At 45.5% G+C, this 24,786-nt stretch overlaps 1 protein-coding gene across 6 annotated transcripts in view; it reads left to right on the forward strand.

Moving 5' to 3' along the window:
- STRA6 (signaling receptor and transporter of retinol STRA6) overlaps positions 1–24,786 on the forward strand; it is a 311,887-nt gene that overhangs the window by 94,643 nt on the left and 192,458 nt on the right. For 3 of the 6 annotated variants that reach the window (XM_085643890.1, XM_085643892.1, XM_085643891.1), the window contains 6 exons: positions 3,153–3,422; positions 5,352–5,418; positions 8,761–8,846; positions 10,158–10,297; positions 16,083–16,249; positions 16,806–16,931. In XM_085643890.1, the coding sequence (XP_085500016.1) occupies positions 3,316–3,422; positions 5,352–5,418; positions 8,761–8,846; positions 10,158–10,297; positions 16,083–16,249; positions 16,806–16,931 (693 nt within the window). In that variant the 5' untranslated portion in view covers positions 3,153–3,315. The remainder of the gene's footprint in view (positions 1–3,152; positions 3,423–5,351; positions 5,419–8,760; positions 8,847–10,157; positions 10,298–16,082; positions 16,250–16,805; positions 16,932–24,786) is intronic. The other 3 variants (XM_085643894.1, XM_085643893.1, XM_085643895.1) reach the window with 2 other exon arrangements.

Here is a 24,786-nt window from a genome sequence, read left to right on the forward strand (position 1 = left end):
GGTTCTATCATCTCGCTCATGCTTTACAATATCTACATGAAGTCATTACCGGTACTGATCAATCAATTTCACCTCACGTGCTATAACTATGCAGATGACACGCAAATACTCCTTCAACTGGAATGCCCCAACGACATTGGAAAAACCCAAATTTTCAGTTGTCTCAGAGTCGTGAATCAGTGGATGACTAGGAGCCATCTCAAATTGAATGCTTCAAAAAACAGAAATACTCACGTGTGGCGATTGGAAACATTATGACCCGCATGCCGCCTGGCCTGATGAGCTGGGATCACTGCCTAAAGTATCGAAGTAAGTAAGAAACCTTGGAATGACCATGAACTCCAAGCTGTCGATGAATGTCCAAGTGGACAAACTAGCAAGATCAAGCTTTGTCACTATAAAAACGCTGCGACTAATTTTCCCTCATTTGGGATTTCCACACAAGGTCCAAGCTACCATCTCCCTTGTTCTGTCCAAACTCGATTACGCCAATAGCCTCTACCACAGATCACTTTTAACGACTATGAAGAGACTACAACTGATTCAGATCTCTGCTAGGAGACTACTCTTGCATATCAAACCACGAGACCACATCTCACCTGCCTTGAAAGCCCTGCATTGTTTACCGGTTGCCAGAAGATCCACGTTCAAGCTACTTTGTATCACCCACAAAGCAATATATGGAATGGGACCGCTCTTCATCAGGAATAAAATCACCAAACACATTCAACAAAGGAACCTCCGCTCTAGAGGGGCATCTCATCTCAAAATCTCAAGATACAAGAAAAGAAACATGGGTGGTACATCCTTCTCTGTTCAAGCAGCCAAACTATGGAACTCTTTACCTCCCAACATAAGGTCCACCGACAAAAACGTTATCTTCAGAAAACTACTCAAGAATTGGCTCTTCCCCACATAAGCACCATAGGCAAACAGAAATTTACAGCATATCTATTTTCATTATAAATATGTACCTATCTTTGTGTATTGCTTTGTATAAACATGTAGAATAATTATGTTGTTGAAAATAAACAAATAAATAAATAAAAATCATCTCTGGTCTACATGTACTTACTTCCATTGTGCATCTATGTACCTTCCATGTACTTGGATCTGTGTGTCTGTTACTTTTCTCCTAAAAAAGCATATCCAAAGCACTATCCTGTTTCTCGTCCTGTACCTCTATCAATATCTTTAATCTACATATACTTACTTCCTTTATGCATCTATATACTTTCAATGTACTTATGGATCTATATATTTATCACTTTATTCTAATTTAGCATTTCAAATGCACTACCCTGTTTCTCAGCCTATACTTCTCTCAATATATCTTCCAGCCCAACCTTCTGACTCATCTCAAACTTCTTTCTAATACTTTTTCCAATGCACAACCCTACCTCTCACCCTATACATCTATCAATATATCCTCCACATCCACTCGCTCATTTATCCCAAACCCCATACCACTACTATGATCCCCAAAAGAACCCTTTCTAGACTCTCTCGTACTCTACCCCTCCTTTCATCATCTGACACCTCTTTTACTACATCGATCCCCCAAAACAAACCTTTCTATACTCTTCCCTCTGACTCTTCCCCTCAAAAAACCCTTTTTACTCATCCAATAGCCTCCTCCTACTGCTATGACCTCAAAAAAAAAACCTTCACTCTTCTATCCCTCCACTATCCTTTTCGATCAAAATAACAGACTACCATGTTCACTTCTCAAATTCCATATTCCACTATACTAATTCACCAGTAATCCTTTATGGGTTCCAGAGTAGCGTGCTACTCGCCAATAAAGCGTTTCAACACCCCATCAGGGTTACCAGCGCTATATAAATGCAAACCTTTTTCCCTTTTCTACCCCTCCCCAACCCTTCTCAATCCAAATAATTGAATAACATATCCACTACTCCAATTACTTCATATTTCACTATACTAATTTTCAACACTAATCCTTTATGGGTTCCGGAGTAGCATCCTACTCGCCAGAAAAGCGCTTTAACACCCATCAGGGGTAACAGGTGCTACATGAATGCAAACCTCTCTTCCCCTTTTATCCCTCCGCTATCCTTCTCACTCCAAATAACTGACTAATATCCACCACTCAAATTACTTTCATATTTCACCATACTAATTCAGCACAAATGGATGGGGTACGGGAGTAGCGTGCTTCAACACCCCATCAGGGGTAACAAGTGCTATATAAATTCAAACCTTTTTTTTCCTCTTCTATCCTTCTGCTATCCTCCCGAATCCAAATAACTGACTGACCTAACCACCACTTAACCCTTTAAGTGCGCCCGTCGGCCAACGGCCGTCGCGAGCACTACCTCGGTAGTGCTGCGCACGTCTGTGGGCCGACGCGGCCCCGCCCACATAATGAAACGCCCCGCACTGCGGCAAATTTATCGCCTCCTGTAAACGGGTTAAAATGTACTTGCATGTTTCACTATACTAATCCAACACAAATCCTCTATGAGTCCCGGACTCGCCGAAAAAGCGCTTTGACGACTTGTCAGGGGTAGTAAGCGCTATATAAATAACAATTGCAATACAATACAATTATCTTATTCCAGGTCCTCATATGATAATTGTATTTTGGTCCCATTCAGCACAGAACAAGATCCATCGGAGGGCCTGATGGGTTTAGTGCGGTAGCTGAGGTGATTCTGAGATAAGATAACTGGATCAATTAAAATAATTCATGAGGCTCAACACGTTGAGGCTGCAGCAAACCCTGCTCTGCTGCTGTACTTTAATCAGTGCCCTTTACTTGGTTCCCCTCTGGGTCTGTCCATGACCTCTGCCGCCCTGCAGCTCGGCCTGTTGGTGCAGGTAGTGGGCGCCTCACAGCTCTGAGTCACCTCGGCCGACCCGCTGCCCCTTGCGGGACAGTCTCCCGCCCCTACACGAGAGGGTGTCACAAGCGAAGTGGCACCCGGCCTTGCACCCCTGATCTCCGCAGTGTTTGGCGAAATCCCTGCTTAAGGCCGAACAAAGGCCGCCACCGTCCCGCCTGACCCAGTTCAGCGTCTCCGGGCGGCAAGGCCCCAATTAAGAAATACCTCAGGGCCGGTAATCCTCGGATAAGACTGTCCCTTCCGGCGTGGCACTCTCTTCACTCTCTCTGCTTCTCTCCGCAGGCTGTAGGGACGCCTGCCCCCTGAAGAGAAACCCGGAGGGGTGTCCACCCGTGCCCTGGCAGTCTCCAAGGTTGGACGTCTGACGTCGAGAGCAGTCCGGGAGGGCAGCGTGGTGCCATCCCCGGGGGACCCCTTGCCTTCTCGTTGACCAGCAGTGGGCACCATGTCCGTGGACGGATCGGAACCCGGGACCTTGGGCGCCGCAGAGGAGCCAAACTACGATGACTGGTACCTGGACGAGCCCGCCGCTCCCACGCAGCCTGCGCACGAGTGAGTCCGACTGGCCTCAGGGCACCCGTGCATGCTCGGTTGTATTTACTCCTCTACCCGTTTCTCTTCTAAGGTGTCGACAGTAGGTGTTTAGTTCCGCTGGAGGAAGGTGAGAAGGTGTTTTCTTGGCCCAGCTGTTTGCTATATGTAGCATCACCCTTGCCTTCCATTTCAAGGGCTGGTTCGAGGGTAACGCCTGAATAGATGGCTGCATGACTGGCACTGACACAGGCACGCATCTTCATATTGCCCCTGTAAGGCAAAGTCTTTCACCGTGCAAGGTCTGGCATGTGGCAAAATGCCATTTAACGATCGCAAAATAATAATAGACACTCCCTTCCCTCTCCCCTTACAGCGCCATCGTTTACCTTCCATCTGCCCTCTTTCCTTTACCTGCTTCCTCCTACTCCTTCACTATTCGTATTTCCCTACTCCTTTTTTCTCTTTTCTCTTACTGTTTTCCATACTATTTATTCCCTTCCTCCTTGCTATTTCCCCTTCAATGTTACTCTTTCGTCAGCTCCCTTCCCCCTCTCCCTTTACTCTGCCATTACTCTCCCTTCTTTCCTGTTCCTCTTCATCTGCTCCTTTTCACCTTTCCCCTTATTCTTTCCCCTTTCTTGTTTCTCTTTCTCCTTTCCCCTTTTACTCTTACTCTTTTCCCTTTAATTCACGTTTTTCACCCAGTCTCTTCCCCATTCCTCTTCTCCCTGCCCAATCTTTTCCTTGCCTGTAGCTCCACATAGCACCCCAGCAGAGATATCTGACTGACCCCTGGTGAAATGAGACCGCTTGTAAGTGTGAGAGGGAGTCCAGTCTCCAGAGCCATCTTGTGTAGTCTACAAGAGTCTTCTCTGGTCCCGTACTTGGTTCCTAACATAGGTTCACCTTACATTATAATATTGTATTTAGTCCCAATGCTCATAAATCCTATGATTCTGACTTACCGTCCCACCTAATGATAAAGGGCAACTTCTCTGTGGGATTCTTGGCTTGGCTGAGACTCCTGAGAAGGAGGTGTTCTTATAATTCCTGGGTTCCCTCATTGTTCTTGGCTAGTAAACCCTCGACCGCTCGATACATTGGTTACATTTAGGAAGAGTAACATTTCTCATTCTGTATGCCCATTCAGTCATTGGCCTCTCCATACAGTTAGAGCATACCGGAGATGGTAGAGGGATTTCATTGCCCTTGCCAGTGGGTCCCTTCTTGTGTTCCCCATATTCAAACTCCTTATTGACTCACAAACAAGTGCATCTCAAATTCACGAGACTTGCATCTTGATAATCCAGTCTGTATTGGAAATTGTTCAAGAAGCCTGGACCGCATATGACCGAAAGTCATCAATCAATTTATGGTAGAATGGCAAAGAGTTTATCTCAAAACATTCATTCAATCCTTAACTTTCCTTACACAAATGTACATTTAGGGTTCAATGTTTACGTCTCGTATAAGGTGTAGAATATATGTATAGATTGCACTGATTGAAAATACACCTTATTACATTTTTACCACTTTTGCCATTTGTTGTACAATTGTTTATATTTCTTCACGGTCTCTCTCCTGCTGTCTCATATCCTAAAGCATCCCACCTACGTCCACTCATTTCAGCATCTTTTCTTCCCCATGATGCAGGACTCTCTGATGTGGTCCTGGGTCTTAAAGCTCCACCCTTGCAGTTCTGCATTCCTCTCTCTTCGTTATTTCCTTTATAAAGTCATGTTTTAGGTTCTTTCTAAAATAGGTCCTTCTCCACTGTGTCCCCTCTATTTGATTCCTCTGAAGAGTGTCTGCTGTTATCCCTTCTACTCAGCCTAAACGCTACAGTGCACTGAATGAAATGCTGCATTTTGTGTTCTGTTGGGTTTTTGTCAACTTTTTGCATGTATTTGTCTAAATGCCTCCTTGTTGTTTTCTCTGACCCCTCAGAATCATCCTGCCATGCGATCCCACTGTCTCTGATCAGCTGTACCACCTCATCTTGGCTCCCCTCTCGGTAAGCAATCAAGAGTGCAGGTCTAGAATCACTGGATGGATCTGGGCTGTGCTTAATTTGTACCAAAAAAAGATGCCAGCGCCCTAAGTATTTCTCAGGAGTTTACTGCAGTTGGCACCACCAACCCCTGCTGCTAAATGCCAGTAAAAGCAGAAACCGTGTGCTAGTGTTATCAGTTTTTAGGAAGTATATTAATTTCTACTAAAATAATAGACACACAGTGCCACAGTGTGGTGGACAAATACCTGACAGTGTTTAGAAATTAGTGCCGGGGCCGAGCTCCGTCAAACACCAGCACAAATTAAGCACTGGCTCTGGGTCAGATTATCAAGAAAATAGTGGAAAGTACATGGTGCATCAGCTGTTAATTCACACACTCACTCACCCGCTTACTCATGGCCCAGTTCACTCATCCTTGCGATAACCTTCACTTATACATGCTTAGCGTCTTCCTACACATGCACTTGCACAGTTCCTCACTCCCTCGTGTGGCTCCTCACTCATGTTTTGCCTGCTCATCTCTCCAATCCCTTACTTATGTGGTCATTTGAGGTCTCCGTTCCATTTTTAATCTCTTCCATCGCCATGCACTAGCTTATTCCAAAATTCACTGAAATACATGTTCAGTTTCTCTCGTTTTTATACTTCCTGCTTCCCATGCTTATTAAGGCAGTCACTCATGCACCTGCTCAGGCCTCTACTCACTTATACACTCATTGCACAATTTGCTCTGCCAACTTCTGTGACTCAGGCTTCTATAATCTCCATCATACATAGAACAATTTCCCAGTGTCTCAAGGGCCCTTTTACCTAAATTGTATTTGTAATTGCATTTATATAGCGCTTAATACTCCTGACGCAGTGTCGAAGCACTTTTCGGTGAGTAGCACACTACTGCAAAACCCAAAAAGGATTAGTGGTGAATTAGTATAGGGAAATATGAAATTAATTTGAGCGGTGGACATGTGTAAATACCCAGTGAAGCTATAACGGCTCACTATTTGGGCTAGTCCTCGCTTCAGCAATTTTTTTTTGCCTAGGGCCGCACTAAAAACCAAAACCAACCCTGACAAAAAGTACAAACTAGTTCCACACTGCAGGAGGCAATGACTAGACTGGCCACAGGGGAGGACTTCGTGAGCTGGTTATGGCAGCCAACGAAGAAACTGCTGCCGTGAGGGAATGGCCAGTCTGACCCTGCATTTACCTCATAGAACTATAGGCGCTATTTTTATTTATGTGACTTAGTAACTCCTGAGTGCTATCACAGTAGCACAAGTGAACAGTTTTGTTTTTGACGTTCCTCCACTCACCAAAGAGACCTTTCCTTCTAACTCTGTCACTCTGTCCACCAATAGTGGATTTTAATTTAGAGGTGAAGTCTTCAATGCCTTAGATCCATTTGTCAAACTCAGTAGTATATTTCAAAGTCATAAAAGCACAAAACCCCCAAAATAATGCACGCACGTATCATAACATAGACCCAGCAAAATAGTCAATCAAATATGCATATAGACAAAATTAGATAAAACAATGAAAACATGGTCTCTTCACAATTGCAAACTATGGGGATATCAAATAGTCAATCAAGTACACATGTGTGCACTATTAATAAAAACCTTTAGAATCATAGTCGCCTCTCATTTTATCAGCACCAGCAAATTTATGGGTTCTTATGCGTGTCAAATATATGCCGCCACACTGGCGCAAACTACGAATGATTGTAATGGTTGTAAATACTTCGGTGCCAATTTACATTGTCTACAATTCTAGTCCTGTAAAAGAGGTTTAATAAAAGGCCTTCTGGGACCAGTATAAAAGCAACACACAAAGATAAAGTGTAAAATGCCTCGAGGTGAATGACTGTCACAAAGACACGTATGTGATGTCATAGATCAGTCATTGCTATGTGGGAAGGTCACCACACAAAATATCATATTCAGTCTAAATCGAGTCAGAATATATGTTTGCTATTTGTGATTTCTGTCAAATAGGGCTGCAATCCAATCCCAGATGATAATTCTGAATACGCAATATAGGATATTTCATTACTAATGGTTAAATCTATTTTCACTTCAAAACATTGAAGAGACAGATGTTTAATTTCGGTCCTGCTCACCTGCGACAAGGATTCTGGGTCTTCAAAATAATACGATCTTTGAGTTTTATAATATACGTTTTTGATATTCTTAATTCACAGTATAACTCGACCCAAGGTTGGAGTGATTCAGTCCTCCATTATTGATATATTCAGTGGCGCCTCGGGCTTAGTCCATACCCTATGCCATAGGAAAAGGAGCTGGACTCAGGTTTTCCAAATGAGGCAATCTTAATTTGCTATGGCATATTTGGCAGTCAAACAACTCGAGGGGGACAGGATTTTCAGACAGGCCTTTTCAGATAGAGTAAACGTGGCCACATTAGCATATCCCCATAGCCCGGCCCCATAAGTAGCCACTGAGATACACGTGGCACGAAAAAACATGCCACAAGGGCTTCATCACCAACTTGGCTGAAAAGTAGTAGTAGTAGCCTTGGTGTATGGATCATTTCTCATATTAACCTGCTATTTCAAGGTACAGGCTAAATTCAAAATTACCCCCCAAGTGTGAGAAGCTATGCATATGTTTCAGATCAACACCTTGGGCACTTAAGCATCTATTGCTTGGGGTAGATGGCCCACACGTCATTACAAATGACTCGGCAAGGTTGACAATAAGATCCAGATCTCCCAAGAAGGACGCATAATTATCTAGTAACAGCTAGAAAGCTTTTGGGATGTGGGCCATTAGGACCGATTAGAGGAGCATGTGGATGGGTTGGTGACCAACCTGGTGATGTCCTTGCACCCCTCCATCAACACCCTCATTAACTTATTGCTTTAAATAGTGAAGAGACAGGGCAGAATTACAGACATTTTCGGCAGACAGCATTTGTCCTGAAGTCTGCTAGTTAAAAGCTGATCCTTCAGATGGCCTATAGAGATGTTAAAGGATGGTCTATGATTGTGTGTGACATATGCTATTATGCTAAGAGTATTTGTATAGCACACGTTTACCTCCAGTGTGGGCTTTAGCTCTTGAGGGCTGGCACGGAAGATAAGATGGCATGTGGGAGATGTCCGTGTACATTCATTTTAGAAAGTGCAGAGGTGCTTCATGAAGCATGAATGGTTTAATAGTGTATCTGGTCACCTGGGCAGCAGGATTGACATGCACCACTGGAACAGAAAGGCGGCGGGATGACTTGCCTGCCTCACGTGCCCTCTACTGCGCACCCTGGCAATCGCACGCCCTCCTTACCCATCGGCCTGACATTCTTCTCCCCTTTGTTCTTCTCCAGCTGCTTGTGCTGCTCGCCCTCTCCCTTCTGGTGAAGCGTCGGAGGCTCTGCAGAGGCTGGTTCAACCGCGTCCCTGGATTACTGAGGTATATGAAGTCATGGCGGGTCCCTTCATTCTACTGTTTGTTCACCTTAGTATAAGTTGGAGATACCCAGCATCCTTTACAATTGCCGCCCGAAGCCTGGGTGGCTGCAGTGGTGGAACAAGGTGAAATGTGCTACCTATGGAACAAGGGACCTCAAACTGGTGGGCGTAGACCCCGCGGGGCTAGTAGAAGGCTGCGATTAGGTCACCCGGTGAGCCATAAGAGTCATTTATAAGTCAACAATGATGAAGAAGTGTATGTTGAAAATATAAATTAGTTGGGCAGCAACATTGTTAGACCGGTGTTAGTAAAAGGAAACAGGTTTGATAAGCCCTGCTCTACAATGACAATAGAAGACTTGCACCTAATTCTTGTTCCACGTCTCGTTACTTGCACACTCAACATATCGCAAGTCTCTAACGTCATCACTGGCTTAACAATAATACTTTGAGGTTGCTATTCCACTGTCTGGTGAAACTCCTCCCACCTGCCCTGCCCCCTCTCCTAGCTCCCCACAACACCCTGTTGCAATGTGCTGGACTTTCACCAGGAATGTGGAATGCCTACTCATCTTAAACCTGTTCTAACTTACCCAAACCTAATGATACTTGATCTCTATAAGCACAGGGCACTATTTACATTACCAAAGGATCATAGGCAATGGATTCTGAGAGAAGGAAAGAGCTCGTCTGGAAATTCTATGGAACTGGAAATCAGCCAGGCAACCATCAATTGGGAAATTATCAGGTGGTCTAGAAAGCCACACAAGTCTAGAGAAGCTTACTAGGAGTTGGAGCTTGAATTAGGAGGTTTAATAACATTTGGAAGATGGAATCAATCGATACAGAATGTCATTTGTGTCTGAGGAATACGCAACTAATAATAACTCTTCTGGCACCATCCTAGCTTGACCCACCTTTGTCTGCCCTTGCTATTTGCTTCTCTTCTTAGTTTCCTTGCGTTACCTTGTTTCTTCATTAAATGTTAATGTTGTATGGAGCAAATACATTCAATTAACACCAGTTTCTCTGCTCAACTTCTTATTTCCTTTATTTATTTATGATGAACTTTCTAAAACATTGACATGTCCTCTATGTCAGCTCAGATCACCATGTCCATTCAAAAGTGAACTATTTTTCTTTCTTGTTGCAGTTCAAAAAATCAATTTATTTAACAAGGAGATAGAGTGTGAATGGGGATGCTACGGTCAGTGATTGGTGGGAGGACTGGTAAAGACGCCTGATGCAGGTCTGCCTGGACTTGGGATGATCCTCTTTCTCCTGACACCTCTCTTTGTGATATCCCTTGCAGCCCTGTCAACTTCCTGGACCAGGATGGGCAAAAAGCGGGGGCCGCTGCTGTCTTTGGGGTGCTCTTCTGCTCTGTCTGCAGGCTGATCCTGGATCCGAACCCGCTGCCTTTCCTGACCGACTCCTCCCCGCAGTATCGAGGTAAGCATGTCCTCTCCTCCTGCCTTCCCCAGAAGGCGGACATGCAAGGCCTGGCCTACGTCATTTCCTGGGTGTGTCTATTGCACCATTGCATGTTTGCTACATTGTAGTGCTTCTGCAGGGACTCCACTGCAGCCCGACTTTTTTTTTTTTTTAAAGTTGGATTTAATCATGTTTTCGCTTTTAATCATGCTCTTTCTGCTCTTAAACCTCTGCTACTTTCTCCAATTTTCATACTGCTTTCCTTTGCTGCCACTCCATTTTTTCCCCAATATGTTGCACTATTCTGCTTTGCCATCTATTTATTTATTCACTCCTTCTCCAGATGATTCATGCTGATTTCCTCTCTCCTCTCCCTCATTATTTGCCCTTTTTCTCACCTCAGAATTTCTCGTCTTTTATCCTTCTGCCTCACATTTGTCATCTTGTAATGTTTTCCTCCCACTCTCCTCCGCTTTTTCTTTTGTTTCCCCTTGGTTCTTTCTTTCTAACTGTTTGATGCTTCAATGGAATCTTGTTTGTATATGGTCAACTAGATTTTTTGCCATGGCTTAATTTGTCACTACTGTGTTTTTTCCTCAATTTCTGTCTCCTACTGTTATACATTTTCATTTGATATATGTTTCAACCTTTGCCTATTCCTATTTTCCTTACAACACTTATTTATACCGTACGAAATTTTAGGCCTATGTGTGATTTGCATGTCTCGCCCACATACTGTTCCTTTTCCGGGGTCATCTGCCTGGCTAATCGCACTACTGTCCACACCAGTGGGCTGTGTACAGAACAACCACTTCGAGGAAATAAAAAAAGAATCCTGATGCCCCAAGTTCACATTTCATCCTCTAGTACTGGTATGCAAACATCAGACATACTCACTGTACAGCAAGGACCCGTTAGACTACTCACCATTTCTTTCTCTTGACCTCTTTCTCTTTTCTTTGTTTCTCTACCGTCGATTCTTGCATGTCTTAATCACCCTCTTCCTTCACCTGCACTTCTTCACTTCTGTTTTCATTTACATCCTTCATCTTCACTGTCTTAATTGCTTCTTCTTTTTTCTCTTCGATTTTGCCTCTCACACAAACTGTTTCTTTTTCCTTATTTTCTATTTCCTTTCTGGTCTCCTTCTCCTTCCTGTCCCTACCCCTCTTAATCTTATTCTGACCTCTGTTTTCAATCACACCTGTCCTTCATCACTGTCTTCTTTTACCCTTAATTTTTTTTCTCTTCTAGTCTTTCTCGCACACATATATTCTTCTATTCCGTTCCCCTTACATTTTCACTTTCCCCTTCCATGTTAGCCTTCAGCCTTCCATTTACCCTTCCCGTGACCCATCTCCTTCTCTTTTCCTTTCTTTTGTGTATATCTTACCCTATTTAAGCTTCATGTTTTATTTAATCACCCATTCCTTATCCTTCACATCCTCTTGCTCTCTTTCTTCTTTCCAACTTTTGTAGTCCATCTTTCGTCTACCTTTGGGTCTTTGCCACCTTCTCTTCGTTTTCTTCACAGTACCTCCACTCTCCTCTTCGAAGATGGAATGGCCATTTAGCCACCTCATCCACGCCAATAACTGTTTCTTCAGTTCTCTTGCACAGCCAATAGTGTCTGCCTCAGGGAACATGGCACATGCATGATTGAATTAATTGGTAGCAAACAACATTTACTTGGGAAGCATGGCCTCCTGCTTGGTGAAAGTCACTTAGGGCATTTTCAGAGAGTCCATAACGGTGATGCGGTATGGAAGATTTGGTAGTGCATGCGGGCTCTCTTTGTTGGCTAGTGGTTTGCAAAGATGAGTCTACCTTCACATAGATGTCTGGGCCTCAGGCTAAAGTGTATAATCATGAGGTGTGCATGGTGTAGGGATTCCTGTATTAGTGTTCGTGTATGACACGGCCATCTTGGTATCACCAAAGTATGCCCTTGCCCTGCTTGTGGGGGGTGTTTGAGGGCTGTTACTGCGACAGAATGTGTTAACTGACACTAAAACAACTAAAGGGATAGTGACATGCAAGTGGGCAAAGTTTAATGGCAATGCCACTATGCATAGGGCATGTGTGGATCAAGTGGGCAGTGATTCCATGGCTCATGTTTACAGTGGATGGAGGATGTGTATCAGCAAGAGCACAACTGCAAGTTTAGAGAGGAGAACTGTCTCCTAAGTGTGCGGAGGGTCTGTGGGTAAACCTGTACATTGACATATGTCACACAAAGCAGTGACCGCAGTGTTGTATTGAGCAAAGATGGAGGAGGCCTACTGGGGCAGGTCTTAATTACAGAAAATGCTTTTGTGATGTCTCTGTTAGGAGATGGATAGGCAGTAACCTAGGGCTGGATTAAATTGGGATTTATTTTTCTTTGTGACATACGTAATTTTGCAAAAATTTAAAGAAATTAAATCTGCATCTAAAATTGTAATTAGATATTGTCTTGTGTAGCAATTTAATGCGAGAATTGCCTCACATACACATGCCATGTCAGAAGCGGATAGAAAAGTGCCAGTAGGAGAGAAAGCATCTTGACTACAGATTTACTGCTCTGGTGAGACATTTTCAGCTCAAAGCTGTCCCCAGTATGCAAAGTTACATAAAAGTGCTAAAAATAGCAAACCATCATGAATCTTGGCTCCTCCAGCCCAAATCCTTTGTTTTCAAGGTAGATGCTTCTTGAAGACTTTTAAGTGAAGGGAGCTCTGAGGTGTTGCAGGCAATTGCATGCACCTATTGTAAAGTACTCAATTATTTTTGCAATTTACTTCGAACACCACTGATGGCTGGGGCCAGCACTTTGCCTGATCCCTAAGTGTGTGTGCTTGTTTAGTTGGAGGGCTAAGACTATATGTTACTGATGAGGCCTAACTATGCCAAATACGACTTGGTCGTTGCTTGTGCTCCTGTTCAGAGGGGACCTGGCCATGGCAGTTTGGGCTGGACTGTTCCTATTGGAGCAGAATCAAGACTGATTTGACTATGCAAATCTCTGAAGTGGCATAGTGGTGTGAAAATGATGGACGTTTATACAGCCAAGTGTGAAAGGCGGTGGCTGAGACGTTTACAAACATTTAATCCTTCACTTTTGTATTTTGCTCAGTGCAAGGCCCTAATTGCAGTGGGCATGCTCAGACATGGGTCCTGTGGGCATGCTCAGACATGGGTCCTGTGGGCATGCTCAGACATGGGTCCTGTGGGCATGCTCAGACATAGGCCCTGTGGGTATACCCAGACATGGTTCCAGTGGGTATGCCCAGACATGGTTCCTGTGGGTATGCCCAGACATGGTTCCTGTGGGTATGCCCAGACATGGTTCCTGTAGGTATGCCCAGACATGGTTCCTGTAGGTATGCCCAGACATGGGTCCTGTGAGTATGCCCAGACATGGGTCCTGTGGGCATGCTCAGACATGGGTTCTGTGGGTATGGCCAGACATGGGTCCTTTGGGTATTACCAGACATGGGTCCTGTGCCCGCTGTGCCACAGGCTTCAAGCAATATCTTGCTGATGATGCCTAGCTATGAAAAACCAACCTGGAGTTTCATGTATTCCCCTTCAGAGTGGACCTGGTCAAGCAGATCAGGCTGTACTGTTCTGATAGCTGTAGGACCCATGCTGATTTGCTATTGGCTTTTTGTTGTCTGTTTGTGCATAGTGGAAGAAAAACAATAGCATGATTGCAGTGCCCGAGACCCTTGCAAGCATTCCACCCATCATTTTTGTGTTCCTTGAATAGCTGGATGCAGCCTTTCGCTCCTTTGCAGTCCCCGCTCATCAAAAGTGTGTGACATAATACAAGCAACATCTTAAGGTCTTCGCCAAAATAGTACAAATTAGTCACATTATGGGAGTCAGAAAATAGTGTGTGATTTGTGAGTCAAAAAGCAGTTGTGATTGCACGAGTGGTCATTTTAAGTAGTGGATTCGCCTGCCATTTGTGAAAAATCATAAATCTGATGCAAGTTGAGACTTTCACAGAGAGTTAATAGAAAAAGAAAGGTAAATGTGGAGTGAGGCAGAGAGATACAGACAGAAAACAAAGGACTATCAGTTGGAGTTGGGTGCAGGGCCTGGCCATAGGCCAACCCCGATGCACACGGCCAAAAGGGTTGGAAATAAAGTGTTTTATTAAAAACACATAGAAATTGACTAAAAAAAACACAATTAAAAACTGAGTTACTGTTCTGGCTCAAATGTCTAAAACCACTCAAATTCACCAGTTCTGGTGTACAGCACACACACAACAGTTATGGGTATGGTGTACAGCACACAAACTCGCATGGGTGATGCAAGTTCTGGCATTTGTTGTGAGTGTCGCATACCATAACTGCCAAATTTCAATGAGTATGTATATATGTGTGTGTGTGTGTGTGTGTGTGTGTGTGTGTGTGTGTGTGTGTGTGTATATATATATATATATGTGTATATATATATATATATATGTATATATGTGTGTGTATAATATATATATGTTATTGCATTCCCACGCAAATATATTTCAACGTTGGCTTAACTATGTAATGTGTGTAGTAGATTTTTTAAATTCTGTATGTGCTATTTTTATTTTTGTTGCATGCATTTATTCATCTGCGATGAGTCAGTAAAAATATTGTCACAGACCAATTTATAAGTCTAAAGCAGCCCTTTCACACACCTTTGGTCCACTTCTGCACAGCCTGTTAGGACCCCGGGAGATTCAACTTCGACCCCCATACTTTCTTCTGACACCCCTGTCTTTTAACTCATCTAACCTCCCATTGAGACTGCGTGACACAGTGGCCATCTCTCCATTTGAAAGCGATCTTATGCGGCTTATCTGAAAGCTTAGACTAACCACTGAGGAGAGAGCCACCAACCAAACCATGCTAGGCATTATAATCAACGTGTGCACTCACGTTCCTCAAACACCGTGGGAATGCACAGGGAGCTGGCACTCACGGGTTCTATGGTGTGAAAGCAGTGACTAGCGTATTGTGCCGGCTGTCTGTACAGTCTGATGCCAGGGAGTCTGTAGTACAGTAACTCCTGCGCAAGCTCTTTGTTGTACAGTAACTGATGTACAGATATTCTGTAACACTTTAACGGGGAGGCATGGTTTGCATAGAAACCAATGAGTAGGCAGTCCATGTAGAGCAACAACCGAGCAGGCATCGTGTGGAAATGTAACCAACCAACCAACAGTCTGTGTGCAGGTCTGTTGTGGAGTAACTACTAAGCAAGCAGTCTGTGACACGGTAACTGTGTCAGAAACTCTGTGTGGCGTAACTGAGGAGCAGGTATTTTATGAAATGTAACAAATGAGCAAGCACTCTGTACTTGGCGGCCATATTGCTGCGTGTAGTAACCGATGAGCAGGCATTGTGTGGAGTAAACAATGAGTCGGCATAGTGATCAATGAACTGGCATTCTGAAGTTCAGTATCTGACAGCCAGACATCCTGAGGGGTCTTAAGAGTTTTGAAGGCATCTGCCACACAGTAATTCATGGAGTCGCATCCGGTTCAGAGGCACTGCTGGGCAGCCATCTTGTAGCAGAGTGACTCGCAGGCTGGCCTTTGGCACCCAGAAATTGATGAGCAGCTAACAGCCAGGCATTCTGTGGCGCATTAGGTGATTAAAAGATATGATATTGTAGGAAATCACGAACAGGCATTCTGTGGTACAATTGCTTGATGTAAACATGCTCTGGTTGTTGGCCACAGGGGCGGTTGTTGCCTCAAGCCAGCAGCATTTGAAAGCATTGCCTGCCTGTATACGCAGCTGCCTTTTTTTGTTTCTTTCTCCTCTAGAATACTGGAAGATTCTGGCTTTGCTCTATTACCCCGCACTCTACTACCCTTTGCTTGCATGCATGAGCATCCGGCACGGGGCAGGCTACTTCCTGGGCGGCATTCTCTCCTGGCTCCATTGCGGCATTCTTATCTGGCAGAAAGCCCAGTGTCCACAGGCACCCAAGGTAACTAACATGGGGTCAGAAAGCATCTGCAAATCTAACTTTTCTTTGACGTTTGGCAGTGCATTAACCAGGTTCTTGTGTCCTTGTCTTAAGAAGAGTTCAACTCTCAGCTAAACTTTCCTGTTTACTGACAGGCACTTTGGGAAGCTATTATCAGGAAGGGTCAAGCCCAACTATGAATGTGGGATGTTTACCATACCATCCCCCATACATTTAATTGTAGACTTCCTGCACCCTTCTGTCTCCCTGTGGGACCTTTTTACGTTAACCAATCAAGTAGATGTCCGTATTTGCAAAAGATGGGTTCACGCATTCCTGTCTGGACACATTTATGTGGTGTCAATTTACCTTTGGCGAAACCCACCAATCAGACGCACAGACTCTGCACACTGATGTTCTGCTTTCCTCCAAAGGATCCATAGAACCTACTGTTAGTCTTCTGTTGGGATTAGGGGTGCTATCCTCCTGCCCGGTGGATGGTGGAGGGGTGAGAGGAGCTCAGGAGAGGCTGATGGTGTCGGAGTCTAGTTACTAACGCCGGTGTTCGTCCCTCCAGTTCCACAGATACTACTCGCTGCTCTCTGCCCTGCCTCAGATCGCCTGCTTTCTGCTGCTCTGCTTGCTGTACCCAGCCTGGCTTCTGAAGAAGTGCAAAGAGGACAAGAAATCAAAGGCTGATGAGGTAAGGAGCGCCCCGGGTCCATGCCTCGCAGGTATACCCATATGTAGCATGTCGCAGTTTCCCATCCCAAGCCCTTTGAGCATGATGGCAAGAAAGTCTGCTATCCTCTACATGTGCTTGCCCAAAGAAAGGCCAAGGATGTATTTATGCACTGAGACTAAAATCTGGAAGGTATCGGTCTGGCAAAAGACCAGTGAGTTAAAAGGCATGGGGATACTTAAGGTATCCCCTACTAAGAGCTCCTAGGGACTCAATGGACATTACTGTCCTTCACCTGCTCACTTTGCACCTCTTCTCCAGAAGCGCTCGATGCAGCAATAAGACTGTTATTCAGTGCCTGGAAGTTGGCATGGAGACAAGGCCCATGTCTTGTCCAGGGCCCTATGATGGGGCATTGTGTAAGACGTGGTGATGGTATAGTGCAACCAGTGTTGTGCTCCCTGCAAAAGGACCAAACTTAGTATACGTGGGAGGCGTCAATTTTGATTTTCATAACAAGCAGTGGCTTTAAAATTCCCAGTTAATGAAAGAAAAAGAATAAACTAACGAGGAGCCAGAAGTTTCCGAAGGTAAACTCCTTAATCAAAGAGGATTTGGCTTGAATGCAGTCATTCACGGGAGAGAATTTCTTTCTCATGCTTTTTTCAGCCTGGTTTCCAAGGCAATGCATCATTAGCAAGATCTCTGACTCCTGATTGGATGAGACGGGCAGAAAAGCCTTAAAGAACAGAAAGATCTTGTTTGTGCTTCTTTAGTAAAGCCTTGTCACTTGTATGCACTTCCAGACAAAGCTGTTGTTCTCCATTGCAATACATAAATAGAACCTTAGAAACTGTTGGTAGAAAAAAAGTCGTATCAACTATTTACCTATCGCTTAAAATGTCAGAAAACCCCACCTATTCCCCAACTTTCCCCCAATTCTTCTTCTTTTTGATTTACAAATTTGTTTTAAATGAATGTTGTTTTCTGAAAATCAACTCTAACCTATACCAACCTGTCCCACTTTGCACCTGGATTTCTACTCATCCCCTTTGGCAGTGACTTGGAGCATTCAGCAGTCCTCCTAGCCCCCTAGGATTTACCTGTGCCCGGTCCTCCGGTTCTTTTGCGTGCGAGGCACCCACCTTGTTCCTTCTTCTCTGTTTCTCCCCTCTCTCTCTTGCGTTCCTTCCTTGCTGCTTTTCTACTCAAGGGTTGTTTCTGCCACAGTTTTAGCCACTGATTCTGGTCATCTCTGCTGCTTTTTGTGGCACTCATTTGTTTTCTGCTGTTTCTCTATTGTGACTTGCGATTCTGTCTTTTTTTTGCTGCCACGTACACCCTTTTTCCGGTCAATTCGGACACTTTCACATGTTCTCTGCTCCTTTCTGCTGCCACTTTCACTTATTTTCCTCTCATTTCTGCAGTCTCTCTATTGTCACTTTCACTGTTTTTCTATTCATTTCTGCTGCCACATTCGCTCTTTTATGCCCCTTCTGTCGTTTTTTCGTTGTCACCACTTTGACTCTCTTTGTTCCCCCTTTATGCCATTGTTGCTTTTTCTGATATTTTTGTCACCACTTTTGGATCCTTTTCTCACTTTGTTTCCTCCCTTCTGGGGGCCTTTCCTTTCCCTGCCCCTCCTGAGCTGAGCACTTCTTACCTCTTTTCCTGCATCTTGTGCTTTCCAGCGCCCACTTCCAGCCCTGCCCATTGCCCCTCCCACACCCCCTCCATTTGCCACGACAGCCCGGAAACAAAGCAGACGTGCAAAGTGGGTGCACTGTTGGTGCACCAAATGCAAGCCCATCTGCATCTGTCTGTGTCCCGCAGCAGGAGCCTTGGTCCTCCCCTGACCTACAGCTACTCCCCTGCACCCCTCCATGCTCTCAAACCTAGCTGCTGCTCTCCACACTGCCACCACACGCACTACACAACACTGAGGGAGCGTCCCCCTGCAAGTTCTCATGCACTCTGGCACACCTACTGCTCTCCACTTCCTCACAGACGGCACAGAACACCCCACTCTCACACTCACATAGACTAGTCTATGCCCTCTCAACACCCTGCACTCTCATGCATGCTCCTCAGCACCCTCTCATTCACCAAACACACCACAAAGGTTAGGGACCTGCTGCACGACCACGTTTCGTATCTGCTTTTCCTCATGGAAACCTGATTGAACCCGGCATCAGCCCTGACATCTCCACAGCCATCCCTGTCAGTGGCATAAATCAGCATGCAGGGCCAACAGCACAAGCCCAGAGCCATAGTTACTCTCGTCTTCAAGGAAGCTATCAGCTGCACCACCTCCATGGACACATCCATTCCAAATGCAGCATGGAATGCCTGATGTTAAAACTTCGCATCACAGCCAACTTCACCTGTGCTGAACACTCATTTAGAGACAACCAGGGCCGGACTAGCCATAGCGGGCACCGGGCGTTTCCCCGGTAGGCCGTCAGGGTGAGGGCCAGTTTTGGACCCCTGGGGGCCGTTTTGTTACTGGGGACCGGTAATCTCGGCCCCCGGTAACAAAATCGTCCGAAACCGGCCGTCTTCAACATTATCCCTCTGGTTAGCTTTATCCTCACTTGCATCAACGTCGTCTCCTATGCTGGTGACACACAACTCATACCCTCCCTCTCAGACAAGACTCCCATCCCCTGGAACAAGTACTCTACCTGCTTGACAGAAGCTGCCTCAAACTCAACACCAACAATACAGAAGTCATGATCTCTAGGAAGAACTCCTCACTGTGGAACTTCACTTGGTAGCCGGATAAACTAGGACACACAACCACCTCCAGCACCAACACCAAGAACTTTGAGATGGTCATCGACCGCAAACTCAACATTACTGCCAATGTCAACACCATTGCAACCTTCTGTTTTCCCATCCTCAGGATGCTGAGGAACATCTTCAAATGACTCCTGAGCAGCTCCCATAACACCATCACACATTCCTTCACCGCAAACAAGCTGGACAATCGGAACATCCTCAATGCGACAATATCAAACAACTCACGAGACGACTGCAAACCATTCAGAACTTGGCAGCAGAATAACTATCAAGCAGTACATAAATCACATCGCAACTCAAGGAGCTTTACTGGGTCCCAATACACCAGCATACTCAGTTCAAACTTCTCACACCTTCAAAGAACTACACAATTCTGGCCCAGCCTGCCTCAATAGTCACATCTCCTTTCACAAGCCATTCAGACACCTACATTCAACTGAACTCCAACTTGCACACATCCCATGTAGACGCAGAACCAGATCCCGCAGTTGAGCATTCTCCTACATAGTTCCAAAAGCATGGAAGGGCCTGCCTCTGAACATCAGAGCCTTTTCCTTACTTTTCAGTTCTGCAAGCAGCTTAAGACCTGGCTCTCTGAAGAGCCCCTCCCATCTCTAATTCTTAGGCAAGGCTAGCTTCATACTTCCTTAGCGCCGGTCTACCATCCCAGGTAATAGTGTGCTCTAAAAATACTAATAAAATAACACAACAGGGATGGTCATATAGGGACAATCGTTTTCAGCCCCCATGATAAATTTGTGCAGGTGGCGGTCACCTGCAGTCACTTGTGGGGAGTGGGATTTATTTTTCATTATTTTAGACCATATTTATTGGGTTTTGTATTATATTGCTCTAACAGCAACCATGTCGAGCATCACAGTACCAGAGTACATGTACAATATTGTGTAACACAGATGTTCAATGCCAGTGTAGCCCCATGCATGAAGATAGTATGATAGCTTAAAAACAAGAATATAAAACAACCCTGAGTTTTTTCTCCCCTCACATAAAATAATTTGTGGGGGCAATCCAAGTGCTCACTGTAGCCATATAGAACTGAGGACTTGCCAGTCAACTATCCCACAGGTGTCTGACCACTGTATATTAGTAATGCCTCCTATTGAGTGGAAGTGCCTTATAGTGGAAAACATACCTTAAGGATCTACTCGAAGAGGCATGGGGGGGGAACAGGCCAAGAGAGGAGGGATGATGTATCTATTCCACCGTAGGGTTGCACCCCGCTATGTAGAGCTGATATCGTTCTCTGGAATTCCTGCACCTCTTCCAGACGAAGCGCCACCACCTCTTGCTCAACCTATTTGGTCCCCAACCCCCACCAATGTGCCATGCTTGGGAGCACAGTGACCTTCCAGTGTATCGCAGTTGTCTGTCTGGCAAGCATCAATGTGAGAAATATGAAGCTGTTCCGGCGCCGACCGCTTTCCTGCACCAGTAGAGGTCTAGTATGCAACTTGCTGTGTGGTCTACGTCAGACCGGCACATGACAGGGGCAAGGGTTGCACACACCTCAGTCCACAAGCTGCGGGCACACAGGCAGTTCCAGAACATATGCAGTATATTCACCAGAGGGGCATGACAGCGCCGGCACTCCGGCGCCACTGCTAGATATATTCAATGTAATCTGACTTGTGTTAAATAGGCTCTGTGCAATATATTATACTCGGTATACTGGAACTGGTGGTTGCAAGAGACCTTATGCGGATAGCCCAGTACTCTGCTCCACTCCTTTGCAGACAGTGCACGGCCAATATCCCATTCCCAGGTGTGCCATAGTGACGCAAGTGGATCACGTGCCTTTTAGGAACTGCAAGCCAGGAGATAAGTTGTCCATTTTCCATGGTGTACAGAGTCTTTATCATGGGGTGTGGGGTCGGTTCTATGTCAGTAATACCTCACACGGGCCATCTCTGCTACAAGGTGCCTATGTGTTAGGAAATGACCCATCGGGAGGTCAGATTGCCCCAACAGTAAGTCAAATTGGATAATCGCTCTGCCTTGGAAAAGAGCGCTCATTGTGCCCACATCCGCTGTCTCTCAAAGTTCTGCTCCTGCTTGTCCCCCTGCAGCCCATAAGTTATTTCATCGAGTTAAGGGGTATTTCTGGGTCACATTCAGGAATCTTGGGCGACATTTACAATGCTCTGCAATGGCTCCCATGTGCCATCCAGAGGAGGTAGTTCGAGAGCTCCAGCAACGCCATACCGGCAAGAAAGATTTCGCATTTCTGGGTCTGTGCCTCAGCCTCGGTCTCTGTATCCACCTCGGCTAGGTTGTGGCCTGCGAGCCATCGGGCCGGCCACTAGAGCTGGGCCGCCAGGTGATTGTGCTTAGACAATGGGACCCCTAATTCACCGTGCTCCGGCAGCAGCTGCTGTGTGGAGAGAGTCACTCTGTCTCTCCTTATTTCAGATCATCCCACCCAGCATTACATTCAAAATTTGGAAGGTGCCAATATAGAGAGGCAGATTCATGAAGTAATAGAGGAGCTTGGGCAACTTCACCATTTTTGAAAGCTCCAACTGGCTCTGTACTGTGAGGGGAAGGGAGCACCAAAAGGTGATCTGGGGTCACAGGGAGGAAATCGTTTTTGTGAGGTTACCATCTATCAGGTCCTGAAGGTTAATGCCCCAATATCTGAAGGTCTATTGCTCCCACCAAACAACATGAGCCCCAGCCCAGATAACCTGAGCAGGCCAATCAGGTTGTAATGGGAAAAGATAGTTAATGCCTAGCCCCGAGGTGGCTCAAAAGCAGTCTAGGATATGTGCCCATAATCTGTGCAACGAGGGCAATGCCTAGACGCATGTCCCTAATGTCCACAAGGACATCGCCAGCATACAATGAAACTGTGGGAAGCTGGCCTCCAACCGGTATACCCCAAGTGTCTACAGACTGCCATAACCCTCGTGCTAGTGGCTCCATTGAAACGACTGTGAGATCCTACACCCTAATCTAGCTGTAGGTTCTGTGTAAAGCAGTTTAATCAAATGGAGTAACCTGCCTGGAAATCCGATCCTCGAAGCACCCCAAACATATATACCCAGGACAGGGCACATCGAGTAGAGCCAGCAAGAAGGGGCCTCCTGCAGCAGCATATGCAATTTACGAATATTAAGGGTAGTAGACCTGCCTGCTATAAAACAATTCTTGTCTGGGTGTACTAATGTGCGCATGTGCTCCAGCTGATGCGCTGCTAGTATTTTGCTGAGGATTTTATAAACACTGGCCAATATGGAAAGTGGTCTATATGAGGCTACGTCCGCTAAGTCGCTCCCGGGCTACCGGAGCGACACTATGAGTGCCTGTCTCATGGACTGTGGCAGGAATCCGTCTATTGACAATAACATACTTCTGCCTGGGCACTATCCGATCATCTGGAATGAAACTATTGTCTCATCTCTTCTTAAGAAACCCAACACCGATCCCTCAGAGTTGAGGAACTTTCGTCCTATCTCCCTGCCCCTGCCAAAATTCTGCAAAAATTCATTAATGTTGAGCTTATGAAGCATATTGAATCCCTAGACATCCTGGACAGCTCTCAGAATGGTTTTCGGGAAAGTAATAGCACAGAATCTGCCTTAGTAGCAGCCTCTGATTGTATCTGCATGCAGGTTGACCAAGGCGGATCTGCGGTGTGGATTCTGCTCGACCTCTTGGCGGCATTCAACACCCTCTCCCCAGCTTACATGATTCATTGACTGCGGGAAGCAGGAGTCCCCGGGTGGGCCCTTCATCTTCTTCACTCATTTATGACTGGTAGAACCAACATCGTCAGCTTCGGAGGTTTCAAAGCCAAGGCCTTTGGCCTTCCTTGTGGGGTCCCCCAGGGCTCTTCACTCAGCCTGCTCTTTTTAACCTTTATGTGACCCCCTGCTACATTGGTAAGTCATTCGGTTTCCAGGTGCTCTCCTATGTGGATGACACACAAATCGTTGTTTTCATCTCTAATGATTTGCAATCGGCTGCCCATAAGTTCAATCAGTGTATGTCCAGCATTATATGCTGGATGAAGGACAACTCATTAAAACTCAATACGGACAAAACAGAGGTACTGGTCTTTGGCTGTCAGACACTCATCTAGTCTACTGCCTGGTGGCCCACATACTGGGGTCCCCTTCCTGTTCTGGTCAAAATTGCTAAAAATCTGGGGGTCCTCTTTAATGAGGGCTTGTCTTTTGACGCCAGGTGAGCCGAATAGTCAGCACCTGCTTTTACACCCTCAAAGTTTTTAGGACAATTTTGCCATATATCCCTTCGGAGCTGCATCGGCCTACCATTATTGCACTAGTCACCTCCCGGCTAGACTACTGCAACACTCTATACCTAAATATCAGCACAGGTTCCCTGAACTAGCTCCAGGTGGTACAAAACGCTGCGGCAAGGCTGCTACTTAACATCCCGAAATATCAGTCAGCCAGGCAAGGAATCTGAGCCTTGCACTGGCTTTCCATTACTTGGTGTACAAAGCTATGCATATACCACATCTTAAAACCATTTTCAGTGGTACACTCCAGGGAGAGTCTTGATATCCTCCACTCTAAAAAAAAAAACTTGTCTCTCACAGATTTTGCAGGTCCAAATGGGGTGTCTGCTCATTCTCTGTGGCGACCGCTAAGCTTTGGAACACTCTGCCCCCTCCTATTTCCATGGCGGGCTTGCTTCCCGTCTTCAGGAAAGGAAGACCTGGCTCTTTGCCTCCTAGCTGGCTGTTGGTAGTCTATCTGTTTGCCTAGCGCCTTGATATTTATGCACTCTATGAATACTACCCTTACTTATCCTTTTAGAATGGTGAAGTAAAGTTCAGACAGCTTGGAAACTAGAAGGGACTTGTAAGTTTTGTAGAATTCCATGGGTAAGCCATCAAGACCCAGGGTTTTACAGGTAGGAGAGGCATGAATGGTGCCCCGTGTCCCCTACTCCATTATAGGATCGTCCAAGTCTTCCTTATTTTCGGCTGCTATCCTCGGCAACGTGACAATGGGTAAAAATTTCCAAATTACAGACCCAGCTGAACAGATACAGGTCTGTATAGGGCCCAGTAGTGCTAATAGAA

Source organism: Triturus cristatus, chromosome 3_1 (assembly GCF_964204655.1).
Source record: "Triturus cristatus chromosome 3_1, aTriCri1.1, whole genome shotgun sequence".
In the NCBI taxonomy this organism is placed as follows: Eukaryota; Metazoa; Chordata; class Amphibia; order Caudata; family Salamandridae; genus Triturus; species Triturus cristatus.